At 52.5% G+C, this 23,500-nt stretch overlaps 1 protein-coding gene across 1 annotated transcript; it reads right to left on the reverse strand.

The window, feature by feature from the left end:
- Positions 1-756: 756 nt before the first annotated feature.
- Positions 757-22,928, reverse strand: LOC132079259 (serine/threonine-protein kinase pim-1-like). Its single transcript, XM_059481762.1, has 6 exons — positions 22,681-22,928; positions 2,632-3,229; positions 2,458-2,508; positions 1,888-2,254; positions 1,103-1,279; positions 757-863 (listed from the first exon to the last, which is right to left on the reverse strand). The coding sequence occupies exons 1-6, from the start codon at positions 22,926-22,928 to the stop codon at positions 757-759; spliced, it is 1,548 nt and encodes a 515-aa protein (XP_059337745.1).
- Between the last annotated feature and the right edge of the window lie 572 nt (positions 22,929-23,500).

The raw sequence follows: 23,500 nt of genomic DNA on the forward strand, positions 1-23,500 counted from the left end.
AAGCAGAAACCGCCCGTCAGCTGAGGGCTCCTGTGCCCTTGTGCCAAGGCCTGCGGTGCCCAGGCCATGCTGGCTGTGCCCAGAGTTGCCCATCCCTGCTGCCTTTGGCAGCAGAGCAGGAGGGCAGCACATGTGCCCAGCCTGCAGCCAGCCAGGGCACATCCAGCCCTCAGCAGCTGCCCAGAGCCAAAAAGCAGCTGGGCAGCTGACTGAAGAATTCATTGTATCTGCCCCAGCAAAGGGGGAACCTTTGGTGCCCAGCTGTGCCATGCCCAGATCTGGGAGCAACCCCCTGCCTATAGACTCACCTGCAAATTGGACCTGGAGCCTGGCTTTGAAGAAGGTGCCAGAATCTAAGTCCATCATCTTCAGCTGGCCAGGCCAAGGAAGAGATTATCATCCTTGAGGTTGTCCTTGGTGTCTCCAGCACCAGCCCCATTTGGAACAGCTTCTCCAGGGGCTCCTTCTCCTTCCCTGGGGTCAGACCAGGCTGTCAGGGCTCTGCCCAGGGCCCCAGCCATCCATGAACCATACAAACAAAACCAGGGGGATGGTGGCCACCAGTGCTTGTCACATCGGGTCTCCAGCTCAGCTCCAGCCCAAGAGCTGCATGTTCCCTTCTGCTGACCCCTGCTCAGAGCTACAGGCAGGACAAAACCAGCCTGGTTTGCTTTGCCACTGATTGCCAAGAGATGTGTGGAGCTGGTACCTGCTAGGTCCCTGGATCCAACTGCGCACGTGGATTTCTTCAGTCTTCTAGGGCAGGGAAACACCCTTCACCCAAGGATGACAGAAAAGCTCTTCTAAGGATGGCCTGTCCGAGGGTTGCATGGACAAACACCTCTTAATAACATCTTGGCACTCTGGGGAGAGAAACCAGAAATCACCAGTCAGTTGGAGAAGTTGCCCTCCTGTTCCCATGCCCAGGTCATGCTGGGTGTGACCAGAGCTGGGCCTAAACTTCCCCATGGATGCTCTGTTTGGAGAACAGCAGGAGAGCAGGACATGTGCCTGCTCAGCAGCTGCCAGAGTGGTTTGCCCATGAGCCCGCTGCTGGCTCCCAGCACTGGTATTCCCCCCGTGCCCAGAGATGAGGATCCACCTCGAGAGAGCCATCGTGGGAACAAGATTCGCCCCCGGATGATCTCCTGGCCCCTCCGGAACGGGTGCTTCCCCATGACCAGGTGGCACAGCAGGAGGCCCAGGGACCAGATCGTGGCTGCCTCGCCGTGGTAGCGTTGGTGCTGGATCCACTCTGGTGGGCTGTAGGACAGGGTTCCTGTGGAACACAGACACAGCTCAGCAGGGGGCTGCTGCTGCTCCCAGAGCCCGGCCCCAGCATCCCTGGGCATGTGGGGGCCGCCCCAGAGGCACACAGGGTGAGCGCTGCCCTCTCGCCAGCACTTGGGACTTGTGCACAAACTCACGGCTGGAAAAGAAGCCACTGGACTGGAAGAGGGCAGCACAATCCCTGGGAAAGCCCAACCATGACACACAAAGGAAAAACCCACCCAGTAGTGGAGAAAATCCACTCTCCTCCCCACCTGCATGGCCCCCAAAAATGTTAATAAGGTGAACAAGGAGAGCGCAGCAGTCCAGCCCTTCCTTGCCTGCACACCAAACCATCCGGGGAATGGGGTCAGACCCCCCTCTCTGCTGCCCCCATGGGGGTTTGTGTCAGGCTGGCTGCCCCAGCTCCAGCCCCAGCCCAGGGCACAGTGGGTGCTGAAGGCTGTCAGCAGGGCTCGGAGCTGGCCGCCCTCACACCCCACCCAAATCAACTCGGCTCTAGCATCAATTCCATCCCGGCTGCAATAGGGGGAAGCCCCAGTGCTGCACCCAGGCTGGGCCACGAGATGCCCAGGAGCACCCCCTGCGAGGGCTCACCTGCAAATTGGGTGTAGGCTGTGTCTTGGAGGAAGGCGCCACAGCCAAAGTCGATCAGTTTCAGCTGCCCGCTGGCCAGGTCGAGCAGGACATTCTCGGGCTTGATGTCCCGGTGCAGGACCCCGCAGCTGGTGCAGTGCCGCACGGCCTCCAGCACCTGGCGGAACAGCTCCCGCGCCTCCTCCTCCAGCAGAAACCCCCGCTCCGCCAGGAAACCCGAGAGCTCCTGGCACCGCTCTGGACGCTCCAGCACCAGCAGGAAGCTGTCGGGAAGCTCAAGCCACTCCAGGAGCTGAATGACACCGCCACAGCCACCGGACACCTTGGCCAGCAGCACGATCTCCAGGGGTGCGCTGGTGCCGTCGGGCTGCGGGAGGAGAACGACGCCGTCAGTGGGGCCGAGGCCGTGCGGGGCTCTGGGAGCCCTCAGCCAGCCCGGGATGCTCTGCATGCCCCGCTCAACCCACGCCCGCTCTCCCCGCAGGGCTCACGGCGGCTCCCACCGCGCCGGGCCCCGGCTCCTCCTCGCCCGGCACAGCCCGGCTGCTGCCGCTGGCTCCGCTCACTCACCAGCTCGCCCCAGTGCCGGATGCGATCCCTCGGCACGCGTTTGATGGCCACCTGCGAGCGAGGGAGAGCAGTGGGGTGAGCTCGCCGCCCGTCCCGCCGCGCCCCGACCTTCTCCTCCTCCTCCCTCCTCCTCCGCCCCCTCCGCCTGCGCCCGCCGCCGGCCCCGCCGCTCACCGGGGCGCCGTCCGAGAGCCGCGTGGCTGCGAAGACTCTGCCGAAGCCGCCGCGTCCCAGCAGCGATCCCAGCCGGTACCGCTCCTGCAGGGCCTCCTGCGCCGTCCCTGCGGGCGGGACGCGGCTGTCAGCGCTCGGCCCGGGTCCAGCAACGGCCCCCGAGCGCCCCTCACCCGCCCCGGGCCCGGCATCCCCACCCGCCCCGGGCCCCGGCGGCTCGGGGCCGGAGGCCGCGCTTCCGAGTGGCGGAGCTCGGGCCGGGGAAGCCGCAGCGGAAGCGGCGGGAGCGGCCGCGCCGCGTGTGCGCTCCGCGGGCCCCGGGAGGAGCCGGGGCCGGGGTCGGGACTGGAGCCTGCGTCGGGTCCGGGGCCGGGCTCGGGCCAGGCGGAGCCGAAGGGCGGCGATGCCGCCCTCGCACCAGGCACTGATGCCCGCCCAGCAGCGCCACCGCCAGTACACCCAGAGCCCGGCGGAGGCGAGACCGCGGCGGGACGGCCGGGGCCGGGCACGGGGCAGCCCCGCCCGGGGCCGGGGGCATGGCCCTGACCTGCAGGGGAGAGGGAGGCGGGGAGAGGAGAGGGACGCCGGGCAAGGGACCCTGAGAGAAGGGTGCCCGACAGCGGGAAAGAGAGAGAAAGAGAAATAAAGAGACAAAGAGAAAGAGAAAGAAAAATAGGGGAAAGCGTGTTTTAAATTATCTGTTTTGCTGCTCTCGCCGCTGCTGCTGCTGCCGCTGCTGCCGCTGCCGCTGCCGCCGCTGCAACTGAAGCACCGGGGCCGTTCGTCCCCGTGTCCGTTCCCCGCTCGCCCCACGAGCCCCACATTTGAGCCCCGCGCGCCCCGGGGACAGCCCCTCCGTCTGTCCAAACACGGGAACTTTGCAGCCTTGAGCCCAAATGCAGAGCCCTGACTCCTGCACACTGGCACAGCAATCCCCTCGCTGCTGTGCATTGTCCTTGCTGAGCGTCAAACACTGTCGGGGCACCTTCCCTTGGGGTAGGATTCCTACCTGACCCAAGCACTGCACTTACATCTCCAGTGTTGCTTTCCTGTAAAAACAGGGGAAGGAAAATGTGTGTGGCTCATGGTATTTTAGAGTGTCTAAAAATCCCTAAGTCAGCGATCCTAGAGGTGAGGTGCATCTGGAATTACTGGGATGCAACATAGAAAAGGGGAGCATAGAAATAAATAGAGGAAAACACCTTGGATTGTTTCTTTTATTTCACATCTGGAAAGCTGTTTCAGTTTTCCAGGAGTCTTCTCCTGTCTGCTCTTCCCAAAAATCTCTCATGGAGAACAAGGTTGAGGTTCTGTCACAAGATTTTCCATCAGGAAATTACGCCACTGGTGAAATTTTCATTGTGACTGTTTGTGCTGGCTTAGAGCAAATTTGGGGAGGAAACCTCCAAAAGGGGTCTGTCTAAAAAGCAAGTTCAAGCGGCCCCTCCCCCTACTAGTTCAGGAAAAGACTTCCCTTGAGAAAAGTGAAAAAAATCCCAGTTTTTTTAACGAGTAAAGTATTCACAAGCATGAAAAATGAATAATATTAAATAAAACCTCTGACAGTGCTGAAGAGATGGCAAATTCAGAAAGTCCTTTTTGTGGGTTGTAGTTGACTCACTTCATCTCTTCTAAGTCCCTCTGGTGCTGGAATGCAGCGTCCCAGAGCTCGGGGGGCCACAGGTGTGAGCTGCTGCTGTCGGTGTTTGTCTGGGTTTTCAGTCCAGAGCAGGTTTAAACAGTTCCAAGAAAAAGGAAAGTCACAGTCCAAAGAAACTTCTCTGCCTAAGCTAGCTAAAACCAAATTGCTAGACCTAGGCTGTGAAGGCACCGGGAAATTTCCAAATCTGGGCACTGGTGGTCCCAGCAAACACTAGATCTGGATGGTGCTAGAGTCAGAACCTGGAAATTTCCAAAATTTTAGATTTCTGTGCCAGTAAATCACTGGACTTGGGCTGTGCCAGCACCAGGAAATTTCCAAATCTGGGTACTGGGGCAGCAAACACAAGATGTGGGAGGTGCCAGACCCAGTAGCAGGAAGTTGCCAGGTTTTGTATTTCTGTGCCAGCAAATTGCTGTACTTGGGCTGTTCCAGAATAGGGAAATTTTTGGATCAAGGCACTGGCAGTGCCAGCAAACCCCACATTTCAGGAAGGACAGGAAGGATTGGATCTGGACCCTTCCCTTCCCTTCCCTTCCCTTCCCTTCCCTTCCCTTCCCTTCCCTTCCCTTCCCTTCCCTTCCCTTCCCTTCCCTTCCCTTCCCTTCCCTTCCCTTCCCTTCCCTTCCCTTCCCTTCCCTTCCCTTCCCTTCCCTTCCCTTCCCTTCCCTCCCTCAACAAGGTGCCAGAGGGGCTGGACAGCAGCCAGGCAGAAAGGGACCTGCAGGGACTGATGGACAGCAGGCTGGACATGAGCCAGCAGTGTGCCCAGGTGGGCAAGCAGGCCAGTGGCTCCTGGCCTGGATTAGGAATGGTGTGGCCAGCAGGACCAGGGCAGGGATTGTTCCCCTGTGATCGGCACTGCTTGGGCAGCACCTCAAGTGCTGTTTGCAGTTCTGGTGCCCCCAATTTAGGACATGGAGGAGCTGGAGCGTGTCCAGAGAAAGGCAACAGGGCTGGGGATGGGTCTGGAGCACAAGTCCTGTGAGGAGTGGCTGAGAGAGCTGGGGTTGTTTATCCTGGAGAAGAGGAGGTTCAGGGGAGACAAGGCAGTGTCAGGGCACAAGTTGGACTTGATGATCTCCATGGCCTGTTCCACCCTTGCTGATTCTGGGATTCTTTGAAAGAACCTTTGGAGCAGTTGCAGGAGGAGCCCTGGGCCTCCTCTTCAGCAGCTCCAGCAGCCCAGGTTCTCCTGGCAGCCCCAAAGCCCATCCTGTCAGTCCTGCAGAGCCTCTGCAGCTCCTCCTCACTGCCCAGAACACGGAGCCCCAGAGCCAGACACAGCAGCCCAGATGTGCCCCCCTGGCCTGGGGTGCCTCTGGCAAGGGAGCAGCACCAGGCACTGCAGGAGCCTGCAGACAATTCCTGCAGCACTTGCAGGATGATCCTGCTGCCCAAGGGACGTTCCCATGGTGCCAAGTCAGGAACTGCAATGGGGAGTGGGGCCAGAGAGGAAAGGGCAAGAAGGAATGGGCTGTTTGCAGGGGAGGGAACAGGGGTGGGCAATGGGAAGACATTTGTATCAGGAAGAGTAAAGAAAGCAAAGGTGGAGCCAAGGAAATGCTCAGGACAGTTTGGGGGTGGCTGCCAAGCAGCCCTGGCTCTGAGCAACAGCATCTGCAGTGGGACAGGAAACTCCCAGCTGATGGCAACAAACTTTCTGGCTGACTGCAGAGGCCAGGACAAAGCTGAGTGGTTTCCCTGGTGTCCCCCAGCCCTTGCTGGCCCCAGGGGCTGATGGCATTTGTGCTCCCTCAGGTTCATGTCCCCACAGCAACAGCATGGGGGTGCTTCCCCTGCTCTGTTCAATGCAAACAGGGGCTGCTGAGCCAGTGCTGCCGTGTCTGTGCCTGCAAGGATGGGGCACCTGTGTGAGCTGGGGGAGAGGCCAGGGTTTCAGAGGGAGGCTGTTGTTGGCAGCTCCATGAGGACGCTCTGGGACACTGCCCTGGGCTGTGCAGCGCACTGGGGATGGATCAGCCCCTGCTCTGCTGCTCCTTCCCATCTGCCCCAGGGCCCTTGCAGAGCCCCAGCCATGCTGATTGCCCTCAGCCTGCCCACGGCCAGCCTGGGGCTGCTCACGGGGGTTTTCTGTACTGAGCATCGGCCTGGCTGTGTTCTTGAGAGAGCCTGGGCAAGGAGCCTGGAGCACCCAGGGCCTGGCCTGAGACGTCAGTGCTGCCCCAGCAGTGCCCATGGCCTGTCCCTGCTGCAGCCCCGGCACTGCCACCCCCAGGGCTGTGCCCGGCCCTGAGAGCACTCAGGTCCTACAGCAACACTAGGGCCACCAGGGCAGCCAAGGGAATCTAGATAGCCCTGACAGCTTTTGTCTGGGAGGTACCATTGGAAAACCATATAAAGAATTTTGGAGGCGGATTCTCAATTTTGGCCATGGATGGCTGGACTTGAAAGTGTTTTTTTCAATGGGAAGAAAAGAACGGGCCCCCAGTGTTTTGAAGGCACATGAGGGGTGGCCCTCAAGAGGCCAAGGGCAGCCAGAGCTATCTGTCCGGGCAGGTTTCATATGGGAATAATCCTTGGATATAATCAGATTTGAGGGAGGAATCCCAATTTCAGCCTTGAACCCCTGGAGGAGAAGGACAGTTCTTTCCCACAGGAAGGAATGCACAGAACTCCAGGGTTTCAGGGGATGATAAGAAGCAACTCTCAACATGCCAAGGCCAGCGGGACCAGTCAAGCAGCCCCCAGGAGGCCCAGCCACCCAGACCTGTTCCATGTTCCTGGATCCTTGGGGCTCTGCAGCATCAAAATTGCCCCTTGGTTCCATGAGGCCCTGTAGGATCACCACAGATCTTTGTTTCCATGAGGCCCAGTGATATAACAATGGTCTCCTTGGCTCTGCAGTGGCACAATGGCCCCTTGCTTCCATGAGGTCACAGTGTCTCCAAATGGCCCCTTGGTTCTATTGGGTTCCGTGGGATCACAGTGGCCCCTTGGCTCCAGCAGGCCTGGATGTGTTACACTGGCCCCTTGTTTCCATGGGGACCCACAGTGTCCCAATGGCCCCCTGCTCCCATGAGGCCCTGGGATTTCACAATGGTCTCATCACTTCCACGAGGCCCTGTTGTTCCACAATGGCCCTTGAAGTGTCACAATAGTCCCAGTGGATTTCCCTGCTGGTTCACAATGGCCTCCTTTGTTCTGTAGTGTAACAATGGTATCCTTGGTTCCACCGTCAGAATGGCCCTGTGGTCTCATGGAGCCCCCACAGCCCCTTATGGAGCTCCACAGCCCTTTATGGAGCCCCACAGTGTCACTTTAATCCCCTTGAGTCCATGAGGCCCTGCTGTGCTACAAGGACCCCTTGGTTATACAAGGCCCTGCAGTGTCACAATGGCCCCTTGGTTCCAGTGGTCCTGAAGTGTCCTAATGGTCTCCATGGTTCAATGAGGCCTCACAATGTCACAATGGACTTTTGGTTCCATGATCTTTCGTCCTGCCAACAACAGTCTCCTTGGTTCCACAGTGTCACAATGGACCCTTTGCTCCATGAGGTTCATTGGTGTAACATGGACGCCTTGATTCCATGAGGTTGTGTAGTGTCACAATGATCTCCTTGGTTCTGGGGCCCTGCTGTGGCTGCTGTGTAACAATGGACCTGTGGTACCATGAGGTTCCATAGGGTCACCATGGTCCCTTTGGTTCCACAAGGCCTTGCTATGCCACAATGGCCGCTTGGTTCCATGAGGTTCTGTACTGTCAACAATGATCTCCTTGGTTCCGCAGTGTCACAATGGATCCTTGGTTCCATGAGGAGCCTGGCCTCCCACAGCCCCTCACAGCTCCCCATGGCCCCTCATGGCCCCTCACAGCCCCTCATGGCTCCCTCACAGCTCCCCATGGCCCCTCACAGCCCCTCATGGCTCCCTCACAGTTCCCCAAGACCCGTTACAGCCCCTTACTGTGGATGCTCTGGAAGAGAGAGAGAGAAACAGCAAGTGTTTCTCACAGCAGCATGTGAGAATTTTTAGGGTGTTGTAGGGATGTGATAACTTGTTAAGTATAAACAATCTGCAGGTGGTATTCTTCTACTTTGTCTTTCTGTTCTTCTCAAGGACAGTGTAATGTATTTTTGTTAACCAGCCAATCAAATAGAATAAATCATCTCACGCTATAAAAACCACAAGGTTCTCTTGAATAAAACCTTCTTTCACTCTCTCTACAAACTGCCTCCCGCCTGTTCCGGTGTCATTCTCGACTCAAGAGTGACACCTCACAGCCCCTCATGGCCCCTCACAACCCCTCACAGTTCCCCATGGCCCCTCATGGTCCCTCACAGCCCCTCACGCCCCCTCACAGCCCCAGACGCGGGGCGCCTCCCAGAGAAGGAGGGGTCGGGCCCTGCTTGTTCTCCCTTCATTTCATTCCCTTCATTACAGCGACAAGTAAAGAAAGGCTGAAATGGAGCCTTTCCCCAGCGTTTCCCTCGGGGTTAACTGCGGGCTGAAGCTCTGTGCTGGCCCCGGCCCCAGCGCCACCATCCCTGCAGCCGCCAGGCCTTTGCTGTCCCCCCGTGTCCATTCCCTGTCCCCGAGTCCCGCCCGGCTCTGGCAGCAGCAGCAGCCGCAGCACAGGGGGCGCCGGCCCGGCCCAGCCGGGGCTCCCGGCCAGGAGCAGCAGCAGCGCCGGCCCCTTCCCGCCTCCTCCTGCCTCGGCTCCCAAGGGCTTTTTCCAGCTCAGTTCTGGAGCACAGCAACCAGCACCCACACACAGCCCTGACTGCTCAGGGCCCACCTGTGCTGCCCTGAGCCAGCCCTCAGAGGAAGAAAGGATCGGATTCCAGAGCTGTTTACAGCACTGTTTTACTCACCCTGAGGTGGCAGCAGGAGGCTGCTGGTGCCTTTGCCTTGGGAATTGGGGATCATGGCTGCTCTTGGCCCTCTTCTGCTTGCCACCTGAATTTTATCCATGAAACTGCAAGTGCCGCTTTCAGTTGGTGCTACCCACGGTGCTTTCATGACAGTGAAGTCAGTATTTTTGTCTCAGGCATAAAGATCAACAGATACTGGAATGCTCACCAACCTCAAGCTCTAAGGTGAGGGGAATTAAAGCCTCACAGGCCACATTTGCAGTGCTCATACACAGCCCTGTTGCTGGCACTGATGAAATAGAATAAGCTGACAGAGGCCATCACAAAAATTGCCTCTGCAGTGTGGAATTAAACTGAAAAATCCACCAGGAGAAACGGAAACCAGAACTTCTCGACTCGCTTCATGGCTCCTTCCCAGCAGCAGGAAACAGAGATGCCCAGAGGTGTTTTGCAGTGCTGCTGCCCCCAGTTTACAGCCAGGCTTGTATTCCCTAACAATTCCTGGTACCACCTCCTGTTTTCTTAGCCTGGAACAGTAACAATGAAAACCTCACCAATGGCACAACTCCCCAGTTCACCAGCAAAAGAAAGGACAAGTTGTCAAGTTCTCCAAACCTTTGTCCTGCTTTGCTGCAAGAGTTCTGCTGCAGGCACAGTGTGGAGAGCCAAGAGAAGCTGCAGTTGGTGGCACATCTTGTGACAGGAACTTGACCTCATTCTCCACGAAATGTTTTTGAAAAGAGCAGACAGGATTACAGAGAAGATTCCTGGGAAACTGAATCAGCTTTCTAGAAGTGAAATGAAAATGGAAAGAAATAATGTGAAATGTTTTCCTCAATTTATTTCTGTGCTCCCCTTTTCCATCTTACACTACTTCTCCATGCCATTAATTCCAAATGCATCTCACCTCTAAGATCAATGACTTAGCAAGTTTTAGACACTCTAAAATACCATGAGCTGCACAGTTTGCATTCCCCTGTTTTTGTTGGAAAGCAACGCTGGAGACACAAGTGCAGCACTTGGAAGCCTGCAGGCAAGGAATGTGCCCCGGCAGTGTGTGACCCTCAGCAGGGACAATGCTCAGCAATCCTGCAGGCAGGGAATGTGCCCCGGCAGTGTGTGACTCTCAGCAGGGACAATGCTCAGCAATCCTGCAGGCAGGGAATGTGCCCCGGCAGTGTGTGACCCTCAGCAGGGACAATGCTCAGCAATCCTGCAGGCAGGGAATGTGCCCCGGCAGTGTGTGACCCTCAGCAGGGACAATGCTCAGCAATGCTGCAGGCAGGGAATGTGCCCCGGCAGTGTGTGACCCTCAGCAGGGACAATGCTCAGCAGCGTTGCTGTGCTCGGTCCCCATGGAACCATGCCAGGAGCAGCTGCTGAGCTCAGAAGCCATCGCAGCTCACGCCCTGCTCCAGAGCCCCTTGGCAGGGTGGGCTCCTGCCCTGGCTCTGTGTGCCAGGAGCCGGCAGCGCTGGGTGCAGGGAGCCCAGGGAGGGCACAGAAACGCTGGGTGAGAAATGCTGGGGCACAGCGAGATGGGCGAGTGCAGCCAGCCAGGGCAGAGGAGCAGCACGCACAGGGGGCACAGCCTGCAGGACACATGGCCAAGGGGAGAAAATAAAAAACTTCTCAGGGGGGTGGAGAACAAACTTTTAGTTACAAACTTAAGAGAATGAGGTACTTGGGAAATCTTAAACAGCATTGAATTACAGTAAATCACTTGACAAAGCACTGACTTTGCAAACTCTAACCTGTCCAACTTCAAGTTATGCAGATTTTGAGAAGAGGAAGTCAGGAGAAGAGAGAGAGGGAGAGAGAGATCCACAGTCAGTCTTGGATCTCAGCTGCTGTGAGCTCTGGAGCCGTGGGACGTTTCAGTGTCACACCTGTGTCACAGCCTGACCTGCTCTGGTCCCTCGCTCACGTGGGGTTTTCGGGGTGCCAGGGGCTTGGCAGCCACTTTGAGGCTGGGCCAGAGGCTGCAGTGGCTGGGGTGGGACAGTGACCACCCCACCTATGCAGAACACTCCCTGCCCCCAAACACACACTGGAGATGTCTGGGGCTGTTCATCATTTCTCTGCTCTCCAGCACCAAGGCAACAGACTCTGGATACAGCTCTGAGATCATGCCCAAGGCAACCACCCCTGGCAATGGGGCTCCATGGAGCTGCTCTCAGGAATGCCCCCAAGAGCTGGAGAGTGCCCCAAAACTGCCTCAGAAATGTGAGATACCTCAAAATCTCTTCAGGAATGTAGATTATTAAAAAATTCACTCAGTAATGGGCTCCCCCTCCCTTCATCATCCCCAAACTTTGGCTGTCTCATTCCAGACCCCAACCCACCTCCCCATTCCCAACCTCAACACATCCCACCCCTCCTGGACATCATGGCCACCTTCCCAAGCCATATTTCCCCCATTTTCCACCTCCCAAACTCCATCCCACCCATCCTGCCCTGCCTAATCCCCATCTCAACACTCCTGATTTGAAGCTCACTTTGCTCAATCCCCTTCCAACCCCATTACACACCAAAAAGCTGTGGAATCGAGGAATTTTGGAGTGGGATTGAATAGTTTTCAGTGGCATTAAGATGACAGATTGAATCCTCTTGTCTCTTTCAGTGCCAAGAAAGGGAAACAAGTACACCAAATAACCCTAAAACCCCCAAATTCTCCCAGTTATCTCCCTGAATCCCAGATTCCCCTGAAACACAAGTAAAAAGTGAGGTTTTAGATGCCCTTGATGAATTTATTGATTTTTACCCCAATTTTCTCTGTTTTAAAGGGATGAAGATGAATCCAAAAATTAGGGCCAAAACAAAAGAATAACCAGCCCAGTGTCTTCCCAACATGGATCACAGGGAATGTGGATCGCCAGAGCTCTGACCAACATGGGTCCTCCCATGGGGGATGAAGCTGGAGCAGTGCATGAAGCTCCTCCTGCAGCTGGGGCACTCACAGGGCTGCCCTTACCGATGACTCTTTTGGTGTCAGGTAAAGAACGAGCGCTGTGAGAAGCTCTTCCCACACTGGGGACACTTGTAGGACCTCTCCCCGATGTGGATGCGCCGGTGCCTGATGAGGGTCAAGTTGTGCTTGAAGCCCTTTCCACAGTCAGGACAGCAGGAGGCCCTCTGCTCTGTGTGAATGCGCTGGTGCTGGAGGAGATCAGAGCTGGTCTGAAACCTCTTCAGACACTGGGGACACTCATAAGGCCTCTCCCCAGTGTGGATGCGTTGGTGGGTGACGAGGGCAGAGCTGCAGCTGAAGCCCTTCCCACATTCCCCACACTTTTAGGGCCATTCCCCGGTGTGGATCATCTGGTGGCTGATCAGGTCGGAGCTCCGTCTGAGGCTCTTCCCATGCTCCAAGCTGTTGCAGAATGGCTCTCAAGTTCAAACTTCCTTTAGGTCCCTGTTCAGGCAGCCATTTGTTGCAGAATGAGGCCTTTGTCGGGGATGAGCCATTTGTCGGTGAGGGGAGACTCGGGCACTCAATATGAGTGATAAGCAAGTTCCGTTTATTGAAGAGAGCATCAAACACTTATACAGCAAATAATAAGCTTATGAATATTCTGTAAGCCAAGCGATCTATTGGTTAAACTATACTATCAACTCTTCCTCATTCCTTTGGGCCTACATTCTCTATTTCCCACGTCTCTCTGTCCACTTGTTATCATACCCAGCTAGGCCTAAGGACACGCTATCTTGCAGGTGCAAAACTCAAACTAGCTGTGTTTGGTACTTTCCCAGCTCCTGGTCAGCTAACAAGCGAATGTCTACGTGACCTCTGTCATGTAGCCATTTCTCCACACTTACCAGTGAGCATTTTCAGTTCTGCCACCCATGTTTAGAGCAAGTTTTCTGTGACTCACTGCACCAGGTCAGTCCAAAGAAGAGCATTAGGAAGTATCCAGCTGTATTTTCTCTTCTTCCTTCTGTACATGCTGCTTTTTTGAGCACTCTGGCTTTCTGAGCTCCCTCACATGTCTTGATCCTTTTCTGGATAACCAGAGGAATATCGGGATTAAATCCTGTCTCAGCTCTGAGGTCTGGCTTTTGAAGAGCCCCAGTCATCCTCTCCTACTCATCTCATCCTGGTCTTGGTGGAAATATTATGCCTTCATGGGATTGTTATTCAGCTTTGGGGCATTCTGGCACTGCTGTTCAGTGAAAGATTTTGAGACTTTGAAAGGTTTCCTGGTGTGGCAATGAAAATCCTCAATCCTAATGCTTGATGGGGTGTGCAGTTGCCTGAGTTGTGAAGCCTCCTGAAAAACATTGTTTGTTCTTTTCTCTTTGACTTTTCCTTGACTGTTTTCATCAACAGATTAGGAGGTTTGGGGATATCTTTTCAAAGGGAATTTCAATTAATCTCCTGTCTGGCATTTCAAAGGGGAACGGTGGTTTGGTTTTTTTAACCAGCACCTGCTTACCATCCAATTAGCTAACTGCCTTTAATTAAGTATAATACATTCCAGGAGAGCAAAATAACAAGGGACCAAAATCAAGTGGTGATGACTCTGTGACTGAACCTGGACTTCCCCTTTCCCAGGTGCAGGATTCTGGGTAACCCTTTGCTGGCCACTTTGAGCTCTGCCATGCAGTGCCTTGGGTTTCTGGGGAGGGAAAAGCATCCAGTCCCTCACCTCCAGGTTCACATCTGCAAATCCAGAGGCCAGTGGATATTTCTGTCCATGGGATTTGCATACTGCATGCCCCATAGGATTCTGGTTGTGAGCTTTCCTCAAAAACATGGTGAGATGAGGTGTGCAGGACTCATTTCTTCAGAAGGGCAGGAGAAACCTCTGAAGGCCTCCCCTAAAGGGCCTCCTTACCCAGCAGTCTGACACAGATTTGCTTCTGAAGAGCTTTGTAATTTGTCCTTATTATGTTCTATGTGTGATTTAATGAAAGCCTTTTTCTCTACTGTAATTGAGCTCTTAATCTCATCTGAAAAGCAGAGCACAATCCCTTCAGAGATGGTGTTTGAGTAACAGCCTGTTTGTGTTTCCTCTGCTGTGGTACTGCTCATGGAGCTGCTCACTCCTGATTTAAGAACAGAAAATAAACAGATTTCTCTGAGTCAAAAATACATCAGTGATGGCACATAGAGTAGGTTTGAATGAAAACCTCTTTTTTCTATTGGGCAAGAGATTTTCCAAGCAAGATCTTTCCTGGTTCTGCAAAGAATATGAAGGAGTGAGTTTTCCTTAGTGAGCCCCTGAGGCTTCATGTAGGTGATGCTCAGAAAATGGCACATGGGCATGGCAGCTGTCAGCAAAACAATTGGCTCTGGGCAGGTAAAAGTTGGCAGGAGATAAGAGTGGAAAGTCAAAACAACAGAATGCCGAAAAACTTGTAAGAGGATTAATGACTTCAGTGAAAATCCCTCATCTTAAAGCTTCAAAACACATTTTTACAAAAATCCACAAAGGTGTCCTGATTTTGATCAGTCTGATCTTCCTAAATAGCATTTTTCAATCAGAATTAGGAGTTGAGAGACACGAAAGGAGGCTCAGCAGAGGATTTTTCATTGTGACCTTAGTATATCTTTTTTACTGTGCTGTAGTTTGGAAGGAGGCCCCAAGCTCCAGCTGCAGCCTGGGGAGATCCTGTTGACCTAAACACTCCCCAAAGCTGCTGTGGGACTGACCCAGAACCAGAATCTGTATGAAACTGGGTAAAATACTTCCCACTAGAAAACACTTGCAGCTTGATGGTGATCCACAGTTCCCAGTTCAGACCACAGGCAGTGCCAGTAGTCACCAGTTTGCTGCCTGCTCTGTGCAGAGCTGGTGGCTGTGAGTGGCAGAGCTGTGGGGTGACAGGCTGGTGGCTTTTTGGGGCACACAGAGCCTTCCATATCTACTGCTTTGTCCCCACTAAAGAGTGGATTTTCCTAGAGAAATACCTGGAGAATGGGAAGGATGAAGAGCAAATCATTCCCTGCCAGTGGATGCTGTGCTTGTTGCAAACACGAGTTACATCTGGTAGGAGTCCTTGCTGTCAACCCTCAGGGATTCCAGGCTGAGATCAGCTCAGCTCTGTCATTTGCCAGGGGAATGAGGATCAGACTCCACCACACCTCCAGAGCTGGGGATGAGTGGGTTGAATCACATCCAGAGCCAGGATGAGGAATGGGCTGTGTTTTGTCTTGCCATGCACAGCAGATATCCTAATTTAAAGCTGTGCTGTCTTCCCAGATTCTGCTTCTTCCTCTGAGAAGACCCATCCATTTTGATCCTGTTCCTTTCCACCCATCCCTCTAAAGATCTCCATTACTGGAGTAATTGGCACTATTGGATCAACTTTTGATGTGATGAGCAGTGGATTTTTGTAGTCAACATGCCAATTTAAAGTGCCACAAATAAAAGATCAATTACTTCTTTCCTGGAGAAGAAATTAAGGTAAAATCTTTCAATGTAATGGGCTGAGTGTACAAAGCTAAAGAGGTAGAAGATTTAAATGAGACTGTCTCCTGAGAGCATGTGTTTTTAATGTAAAAGTAACAAAAACAACCCAAACAGTGAGAGAGCATCACTTGAGCTGCACCTCTGTCAGTAAGGGATGGATCCCTCCTGCTCTTTCTCCTGCCTGGGGCACCTGTGTGGGGCTGGTTGTCCCTGTCATTTACCTTTTGATTGCACAACCATTTCTTAGAAAACAGTTGGCTCTTCAGACCCTCCTGGGCATTCAAGTGAGTCCAGGAGATGTGGGGGTGAGCTGACAAGTGGGTTTGGATGGTCCTGGCTGTTAGGTGTTGCTATGTTTCCTGATGCTGGTCTCCAAAGCAATCCCTGGCACGCTGCTTTTGTGGAAGGCAGAAGAGCTCTGTGCTTGAAATTACCTTTTCTGGGGAAATGCAATTAATTTTCTGCTAGGAACTACATGTAAGCAGAGATGGAGCCTGAATTAGGGATCTGCCCTTGTGGGGATCCCTTACACTGACACAAAGCTCTCTGTGCCTTTCCAGAGGGCTGTCACCCTACAGAAACATGTCACTTCAGGGCAGGGAGGGGGATTTGACATCACAAAACATCGAGGGGAAAATATCGAGGCAAATCCTCCTTTTCTGGTCAGGAAAACCAGAGTGTCTGCCTGCTGTGTTCACGAGCAGCAAACCAATTGCTGAGGGATTTCTGCTGGGAGATTTGTGCTTTATGAAATTCCTGCCAGTGGCAGAGGCTGGGGAGATGGAAACGATAGCACTGTCTTCCTCCCCTCTGCTGCTTTAATTGTTAGTAATGATTTAATAAGCAGCACTATTCTTCCCCGCAGCAAACACAGGTGGCATTTTATTACCTTTATTAGGGCCCCTGTTTGGAATTTCTTTGCTGTATTTCCTTCTTTGCAGGCTTGGTCCAAAATTGGAGAGGTCACTGTAAGAACTGGACTTTGTGCTGTCAATATTCTGAGTGTTGAGCCAGCACCAAATCCATGCAATTTTATGGGAAAGAAATAATAAGGACAAATGACATGATTTAAGCAAGGAAATGCTCTTGGCTTTGGCATTTTAGGTGCACACCAGGAGAGAAAGAGCAAAGCAGGTACAAGCTCCCAGTAGTTGCAGAAGAATGAATGGAAATAACTTCCCGTTTAGGCTGGGAATCAGGAGAAAATTTATACTCATCAGAAGGGTGTTGAAGAGGAGCAGCTGCCTAGTGACAGCAGACAGGTGGAGAAGTGAAACCCCAAATTAAAGGCTTTTAATGTGGAGTTTTTTGGATGTTGGGGTCTTTAGAAGCAGATCTTGTGAGTCCCATGGGCAATGGAGGTGACTTCCCAGGGGAGCATCCCTGTCCCATGCCTGGGATCTGCTGCCCTGGTCCCACAGAGTGATTTGGGTTGTACCTGATGGCCCAGCGGAGCTTGGGGAAATGCCTCAATGTTGGTTGGATTTGAATGGCATGTGGGTCAAATCGAGTTTCTCCTCTGAGGGATGGAGTCTTGACCTCTCACAGGTTTCACTTGAACATTTCTTTAATCTGTCCCCCACCTCAAAACCCCCAGCAGATCCCCTGCTCCTGCCACTCTGTGTCTCCCACAGCTGTGATCCTCAGAGCTTTTCCCTTACACTAAAAGAACTGGAAATTGGCTGAGTTTTGTTACCTCTTGCCAACAAAATTGTCTCCTATTATGCAGCTCAGGGGGAAAGAAACCTCTTCCTCCCTTCAGTCTGCTGACACAAAGTGTTTTGTTCCTCTTTGTGAAGAACCAGGAAGAAACACTTCTTTTTAAGATGAGGGAGCCCAATTCAATTCCCTTATCATTTTGAGCAAAATAACCCAGTTATTTATGTTGGAAGTCACTCCAAAATTTTGAAGAGATCATTTTAGAAAATATTTCTCTTGGTGACTGATTATGAGTGGGTATGGGAAGAAACTCTTTGCATTGAACCACTCAAAGCAGTAATTTCTTCCCAAAGAGTAGATGTAATTACATTTTTTGAGTGAAAAAAAATAAGTAGTAGTGGACCAAAGGAGCTTCAAGCTGATCTCTATTTGCTGCCAATGACTGAATTAAATGCACAGGGTTCCTATCAGCTCTGCCAGACAAAACGTTGTATTTGGGTTATTGGGGGTTTTGTCAGAAATCTTTGTAGCATGAATAGTTCATGGACTTATCTCTGCTGCCTTCAGCCATTCCTGCTGTCCATCATATCTTGCTATTATAAGGCAGCTCTTTTCATTATGCTGTCTTTTAATTCAGATATCTGAGCCTTTTTCTACTTCTAGTCTCACTTTTCAGTAGGACAAACATTTTCTTATCTGTGAGTGTATTCAGTGGTGGCCACACAAGTGAAGGCAAGGAGCTGGCAGGTGATAATTTATGAAACTTTCTATAATGGGAAAAAACTCAGCATTCAATTTCCATCTCCTTAGAAACTCTATTTCTTTTCTTGTCTCTTGTGCTCTTTGTGGCTGGTCTGAGTTTAGTGCTTGGAAATGCAATTATATGGATTCAAATTATTTTGAGAGAGAATAATCTTGTATACAAAGCCAAATAAATTTAACTTTTCAATATTAGAGCAGTTTGACATTGTCATGGTTTGGGCCTGGCAGAGCCAGAGCCCCCATGAGTATACCTTCTCCCTGGTGTTTGCTGTGAGATGTGACCAGGAATAAGCAAAGCAGGCTCCAGCTTAAACATAAAGAAAACTTTATTACCTAAAGTACAAGAAAAGAAAGAAGGAAAAAACTATAAGAGAAAAAAATTGAAAACCTTACAAAAAACACTTTCCTCCTCCCCACCAGCAAAATTTCCCAATCCGATACATACCCCTCAAATTCACCACCTGCCCAGTCTGGCACCACCCTTTTGGATATTCAAACTTCAGTCCATGAAGAGGAGAGGAGTCTTTCTTGCACCATAGGCTTCCCCTGGAAACACACTGAAACTCATGTGCTTCCCTGTCACTCAGCACCGCCCGGAAAGTCCTTTTGCCGCTTGTGACATCTTCCTTCCATGCTCAGTGCTCTCACCACTGGCATGGACCAGAGCTGCTTTTAGGCTTGTCTTTTAAGGATGCCTTGTCTCACTCCAAAAAGGCACAGCCTCTGCTTTGGGACATCTGTTCCCCCCATTTTTATCCAACCCCCTGGGGCCGAGGGGTCCCCACACTGAACCCTCCTGGTTCTGAGGCACGGCCTCCCCCTAAATGCAGTCTCTGTGTCACAGGAATAAAACTGGTTCAGTCTATGGCTACACAAGAAAAGTCCAGCCAAAAGGCCACTCCAACCATCTCTCTCTCCACTCAGCAAGCCTTCTCCACGTCCTTTGGGCCAGGTCCTTCTCTCATCTCATCTTTTATCTCCCGTCTTATTCAGCTCCGAGGAGGATCAGCCTTTTTGCAAGCTCCCAATCATGAAAGAAAGGGGTTAAAAATTTCAGTCTGTCTGTCCCAGAACTCCGGCACTCCCACACTTGCTGCTGCTCCGGCCGGGCACCTCCTCCCTCGCTGCATTCCCCCCCCCCCCTTTCTCCTCCTGGGCCGGCTGCTATCACATTCGTCTTCGCCGGCTCTTCTCCCTCTCTCTCTCCTGGGGGGGAATGGCTCCCCGATGTCTCTTGGGGCTCCTCCACCCCTCCATCCTCCAGGGCCTCCTCACCTCCCATCTCTGTCCAGGCCCAGGCCTACCACATGGCTGCCCCTCTCCCACGCAGCAGCGGAGGCTGGACGGGGGGAAGGGAGATCCGACCTCCGTCCCTCGAAGTCCCAATAGAGCCCCCAGGGCCGAAGCTCTGCTTTTAACCCCTGTGTGTTCTCAGAGGTGTGTCCAAAATCCCACTGGCTACACCAGGTGCCAGTATCAAAATCCAAGCACCCATTGGTTTGACCACAGCATCCCAGAATTCCCACTTCTTCCTGGTCAAACCACCACAGACATCCAGGTTGGGGACCTGGCAGTGGTTAGTGCCTGGCCAGCCTCAGAACACAGAGTTTGATTTAGGTGAAATTTCATTCATTGGAGACAAAGTAAAATTGCCTCTTATTTGCTCAGCACTAAAAATCCATCTGAAGCTGATTGCCAAGACTTGCTGCTGAATGATGGGATTAACTCCTGCAATGGCCCCATGAAATGAGAGACGGGGAGAGGAATAATAAAAAAGGCATTTCCAACCATGTGCAGGCCCTCATGTCCTGCTGTTGGCTTGGTGCTGTCAAAGGGGCTGATTTTGATGGTTTTAGAGGCACTAACCTGGGCAGTGAAATGCACCTCAGGCAGCAATTGCTTCTCTGGTGTCTGCAAGTGCCTTTATCTCCCTTCATGCTCCTCAGAACTGAAGTCCTGCACAGACCGAGTGAATCTGAGGCTTTGGGAAGGCCCAGTGGTGATAGATTTTGGTGAGACTTGAGTCAGGAGATGGAAGCAGCAGCTGAAGGGGCTGTAATCTTCATCCTTGGGCTCTCCTGCAGGCTGATGTGGTGTGAAGGAGGCAGGGATTCCACAAAGCAGCTTCTGTAGCTCCTGAGGGAAAAAAAAACAAATGGAAAGTTCTTTAATTTGTTAGAGTTTCAAGCTGTGCTGTACCTCAGGGCCAGGCTCTGCCCCTCTCTGCTCTGGCTGGTGCTTCCCGCTGTGGTTTTTATTTGCAAACCACCTCTCTGACCAGCTTCCACTTTGCTTTAAAAATTCAGCACCATGTTTGTGGCTGAACGGGTTCCAGAGCTGGGGAGAAGGGTTTGAGATGCAATTTGCATCACAGAGTTGTTACAGCAGGGAAATTGTCCCATCCCTCCTGTGCCTGGAGCTGCTAATCTTGTTCTGAACATTGAAAAAACTCTTCAGCTTCTCTCATTATACCTAAATTTGATTACTGCTTTGATTTCACACCTCTTTCACGCAGGCTTTTCCTCTCTCCTTGGCTGGAATTCTCTAAAAAGATTAATTTTATCAAGCCTTGGGACAGTTCCCCTCATCTATCTCTGCTCCTAATGCTGCTTTTAATTATCTTGGGAACCTGAGCAAGAGGGAAACTGGGAGGAGTTTAGTGAGAAGAAAAGGAAGGCACAGAGGCCAAAGTGTAAATGCAGATTCTGGGTCACCAGAGTCTGGAGTGTTGAGGGGGTCTGGGCCGTGCAAACTGATGTTTTTCTCTGTGAATGGCTGATTCCTTCTGTATTTCCTCCTGAAATTCCTGTGCACCAGGGCTGGTGCTGGAACTGCAGGCACACAAACTCCCCATGGAGCTGTGTGGGACACAGTGGGAATCATTTATTTGCTGCTTTTGATGAAAAGTTGTGACGTGAACCTCAGTGTCAGGGAGGTGACACATTAATGCTGCTGCTGTCAGACAGTGCCCACACATTGTGTCTGGATGGAGACAGCTCAGGAGAAGATGAAGAAAAACCAGGATTAAATCCCATGTGCCACTGAACTCTATCAGAGATAGAGTTTGGAGCTGCTTGGAGCGAAATCTGTGAAGTGACTGGGGGGAGCTGGATGAAAGGGACAGCTCTGAGAAGTGTGTGGTACGTCAGTGATGTCCTAACACTCATCTTTGCACAGAGATGAAAAAGTATCAGTTTGCATGGCCTGAATGTCTGGGTGTGGAAACTGTGTGTTGCACAAGCTGTGTTGAGCTCATCTGGCTCTGAAATATCATCTGTGCACCTTAGCCAGGAACAGCAGCAGAGTTCTGAACAGATTAATAAAAATCAGTCATAACCCAGAAGCAAACCTTGGCAATACACATCTGTGGCAGGTGAGGAGACCAAAAGCTTTCATTATTGTTCAATAAAAAAATCCTCTCTCTTGGCATTAAAATGCTTTAGTTTCAGCTCTGCCCCAGACTTTCAATGTCAAGTGTTTCTCTGGGTGTTGGGGATAGGTTCTCCCCCATAGCTCTCTGCAGGTTGGTGCTAATTAAAGATGTTCTGTCAGGTTCAGATGCTTTGGTGCCTGACCAGGGAGTGCAGAACAGGGATTACAAGTGCTGACATTTACTGTACTAGAAAGTCCAAGGGATAAATTTGTGCCAATTAACACCTTTAACTAGGAGGATCAATTCCTGTTGTGCTTGTACCAGAGTCTGGGCACAGACGGGGTTTCCAAGGGAAATCTTGGTCCATGTAGGGCTGGGGCTCCCTCCAGGCTGGTCCAGCCCCTCAGGGTGCTCAGGAACAGGGGTTCCCCACAGCCCAGGGCACCCTCCTTAGCCCTGGGCTCCCAAGGGCAGAGCCATGGCTGAGGCTCTGCAGGAGCAGGCGGGCTCAGCCCTGCTCCAACATGGGATCCCATGGGACAGGGCACGCTGGGATTTGCCCCTGCAGCTACCAGGTGTGTCCAGAGAAACTGCAGGGAGGGGGTGACCTCTGTCAGTGGGACCCCTCTGTGCACAGGTGCCCCCACTCCTGGGGTGGCTGTGCCAGCTCCCCCAGGGACCTCCAGCCCTGAGAACCTGGAGCAAGTGGAAACCACAACTTTGCAAATGCTGCCTGTGCCCAATGCAAATGGTAAGAGAACGGGGGTGTGAAAAAAAAATTGTTTATTACAGAATTGTTTATCAACAACAATACAGAACAATTTTAGAATGTAAGAACATTTGCAACAACAACAACAATCCATAGAACGTATATACATAAGAACCTATCTAGCTAAACTATATTAAATCTAATTGTAGAAGACAAAAAATTCTTAAAGTCTTAAGTCCTAAATCCTATTCTAAATACAAAAAACTGTAGAACAATGTAGAACTGTAGAACTATGTACAAAAGGGTGCCAGCGCTGTCTGGAATGTTCATCAGGGGTAGAAGAAAAGCAGGTGTCATGGTCACTGCATCAGGCACAGAGGGCTCTTCCATGTGTCCCCAGGTTGGCACATGTGGGCAAAGCAGGACTCTGCTACCAGAGCTGGGCTTGGCTGGGTCTGGAACGGAGCTTGAGTGGCCCAAAGAGAGGACAGGGCAGGCAGCGTGTGGCCACCAGACTCCAGTTTGCGAGGTACCACGTCCCTGAGCAGGGACCAGCCTAGCTCCAGTCTGGCAGCAGGGGACCCACTCTGCCTGTGCGGATCACGTGCCTGTCCTGCTGCTGGCATTGGTCTTCACCCCAAAATCATGTCCTCTTCCTCGTCTTTTACATCAATGTCCATGTCCTCAATGTGTTCTTCTACTTCCACTTCCATGTCCTCCTCTTCCTCATAAACATCCACCTCCATCTCTTCATCATAAACATCCACCTCCATCTCTTCATCCATATCCGTATCCACCTCCATCTCTTCAGTCTCTTCCTCCATTTCAACATCCTCTACTGTAGGACTCGGGACATCCACCTCCATCTCTTCCACTGTGTCCATGACAGCCTGCAGAGGTGGCAAAACCTCAGAGTGGGGTCCCTGTCCCACACCATCCCCACAGAGCTGCAGCCCACTCGGGCAGCTGGAGGTGTCCACCATACCTCCCTCAGCTGACAAATTAGACAAAGGATAAACGTGAGCATCCTGAAGTGAGGGGTGACAAAATGCAGGCACCAGGGAGCTCTCAGGACTGATGGGAGTAGCAGAGGGCAGGTGACAAGAAGGGCGGCAAGAACAGTCACGAGGGTGAGCAGGCGTGGACCGCACGGTAGGCTGACACAAGGGCCAGTGGTTGAGTTGTGCTCTTTGCTGGGGGGTGGCAGTTCCAGTTGGAACGTGGGATGTGACATCACAGAGATCCCAAGATTCCAGGGTCAACAGAAGTGGTCACTGGGGATCCCTGAATGGTTGGGCTTGAAACAGACCCTGAAGATCATCTTGTTCCAAGCTGAGCAATCTTCCCCCACACCTTGGGGGAGCCCTGTTGCCAAGGATGGGGCATGCACAGCCTCTGTGCCCAGCCTGGGCCAGTGCCTCACCACCCTCAGTGTAAAACAGCAGCTTCCTTAGAT

This window comes from Ammospiza nelsoni, chromosome 13 (genome assembly GCF_027579445.1).
Source record: "Ammospiza nelsoni isolate bAmmNel1 chromosome 13, bAmmNel1.pri, whole genome shotgun sequence".
NCBI lineage: Eukaryota > Metazoa > Chordata > Aves > Passeriformes > Passerellidae > Ammospiza > Ammospiza nelsoni.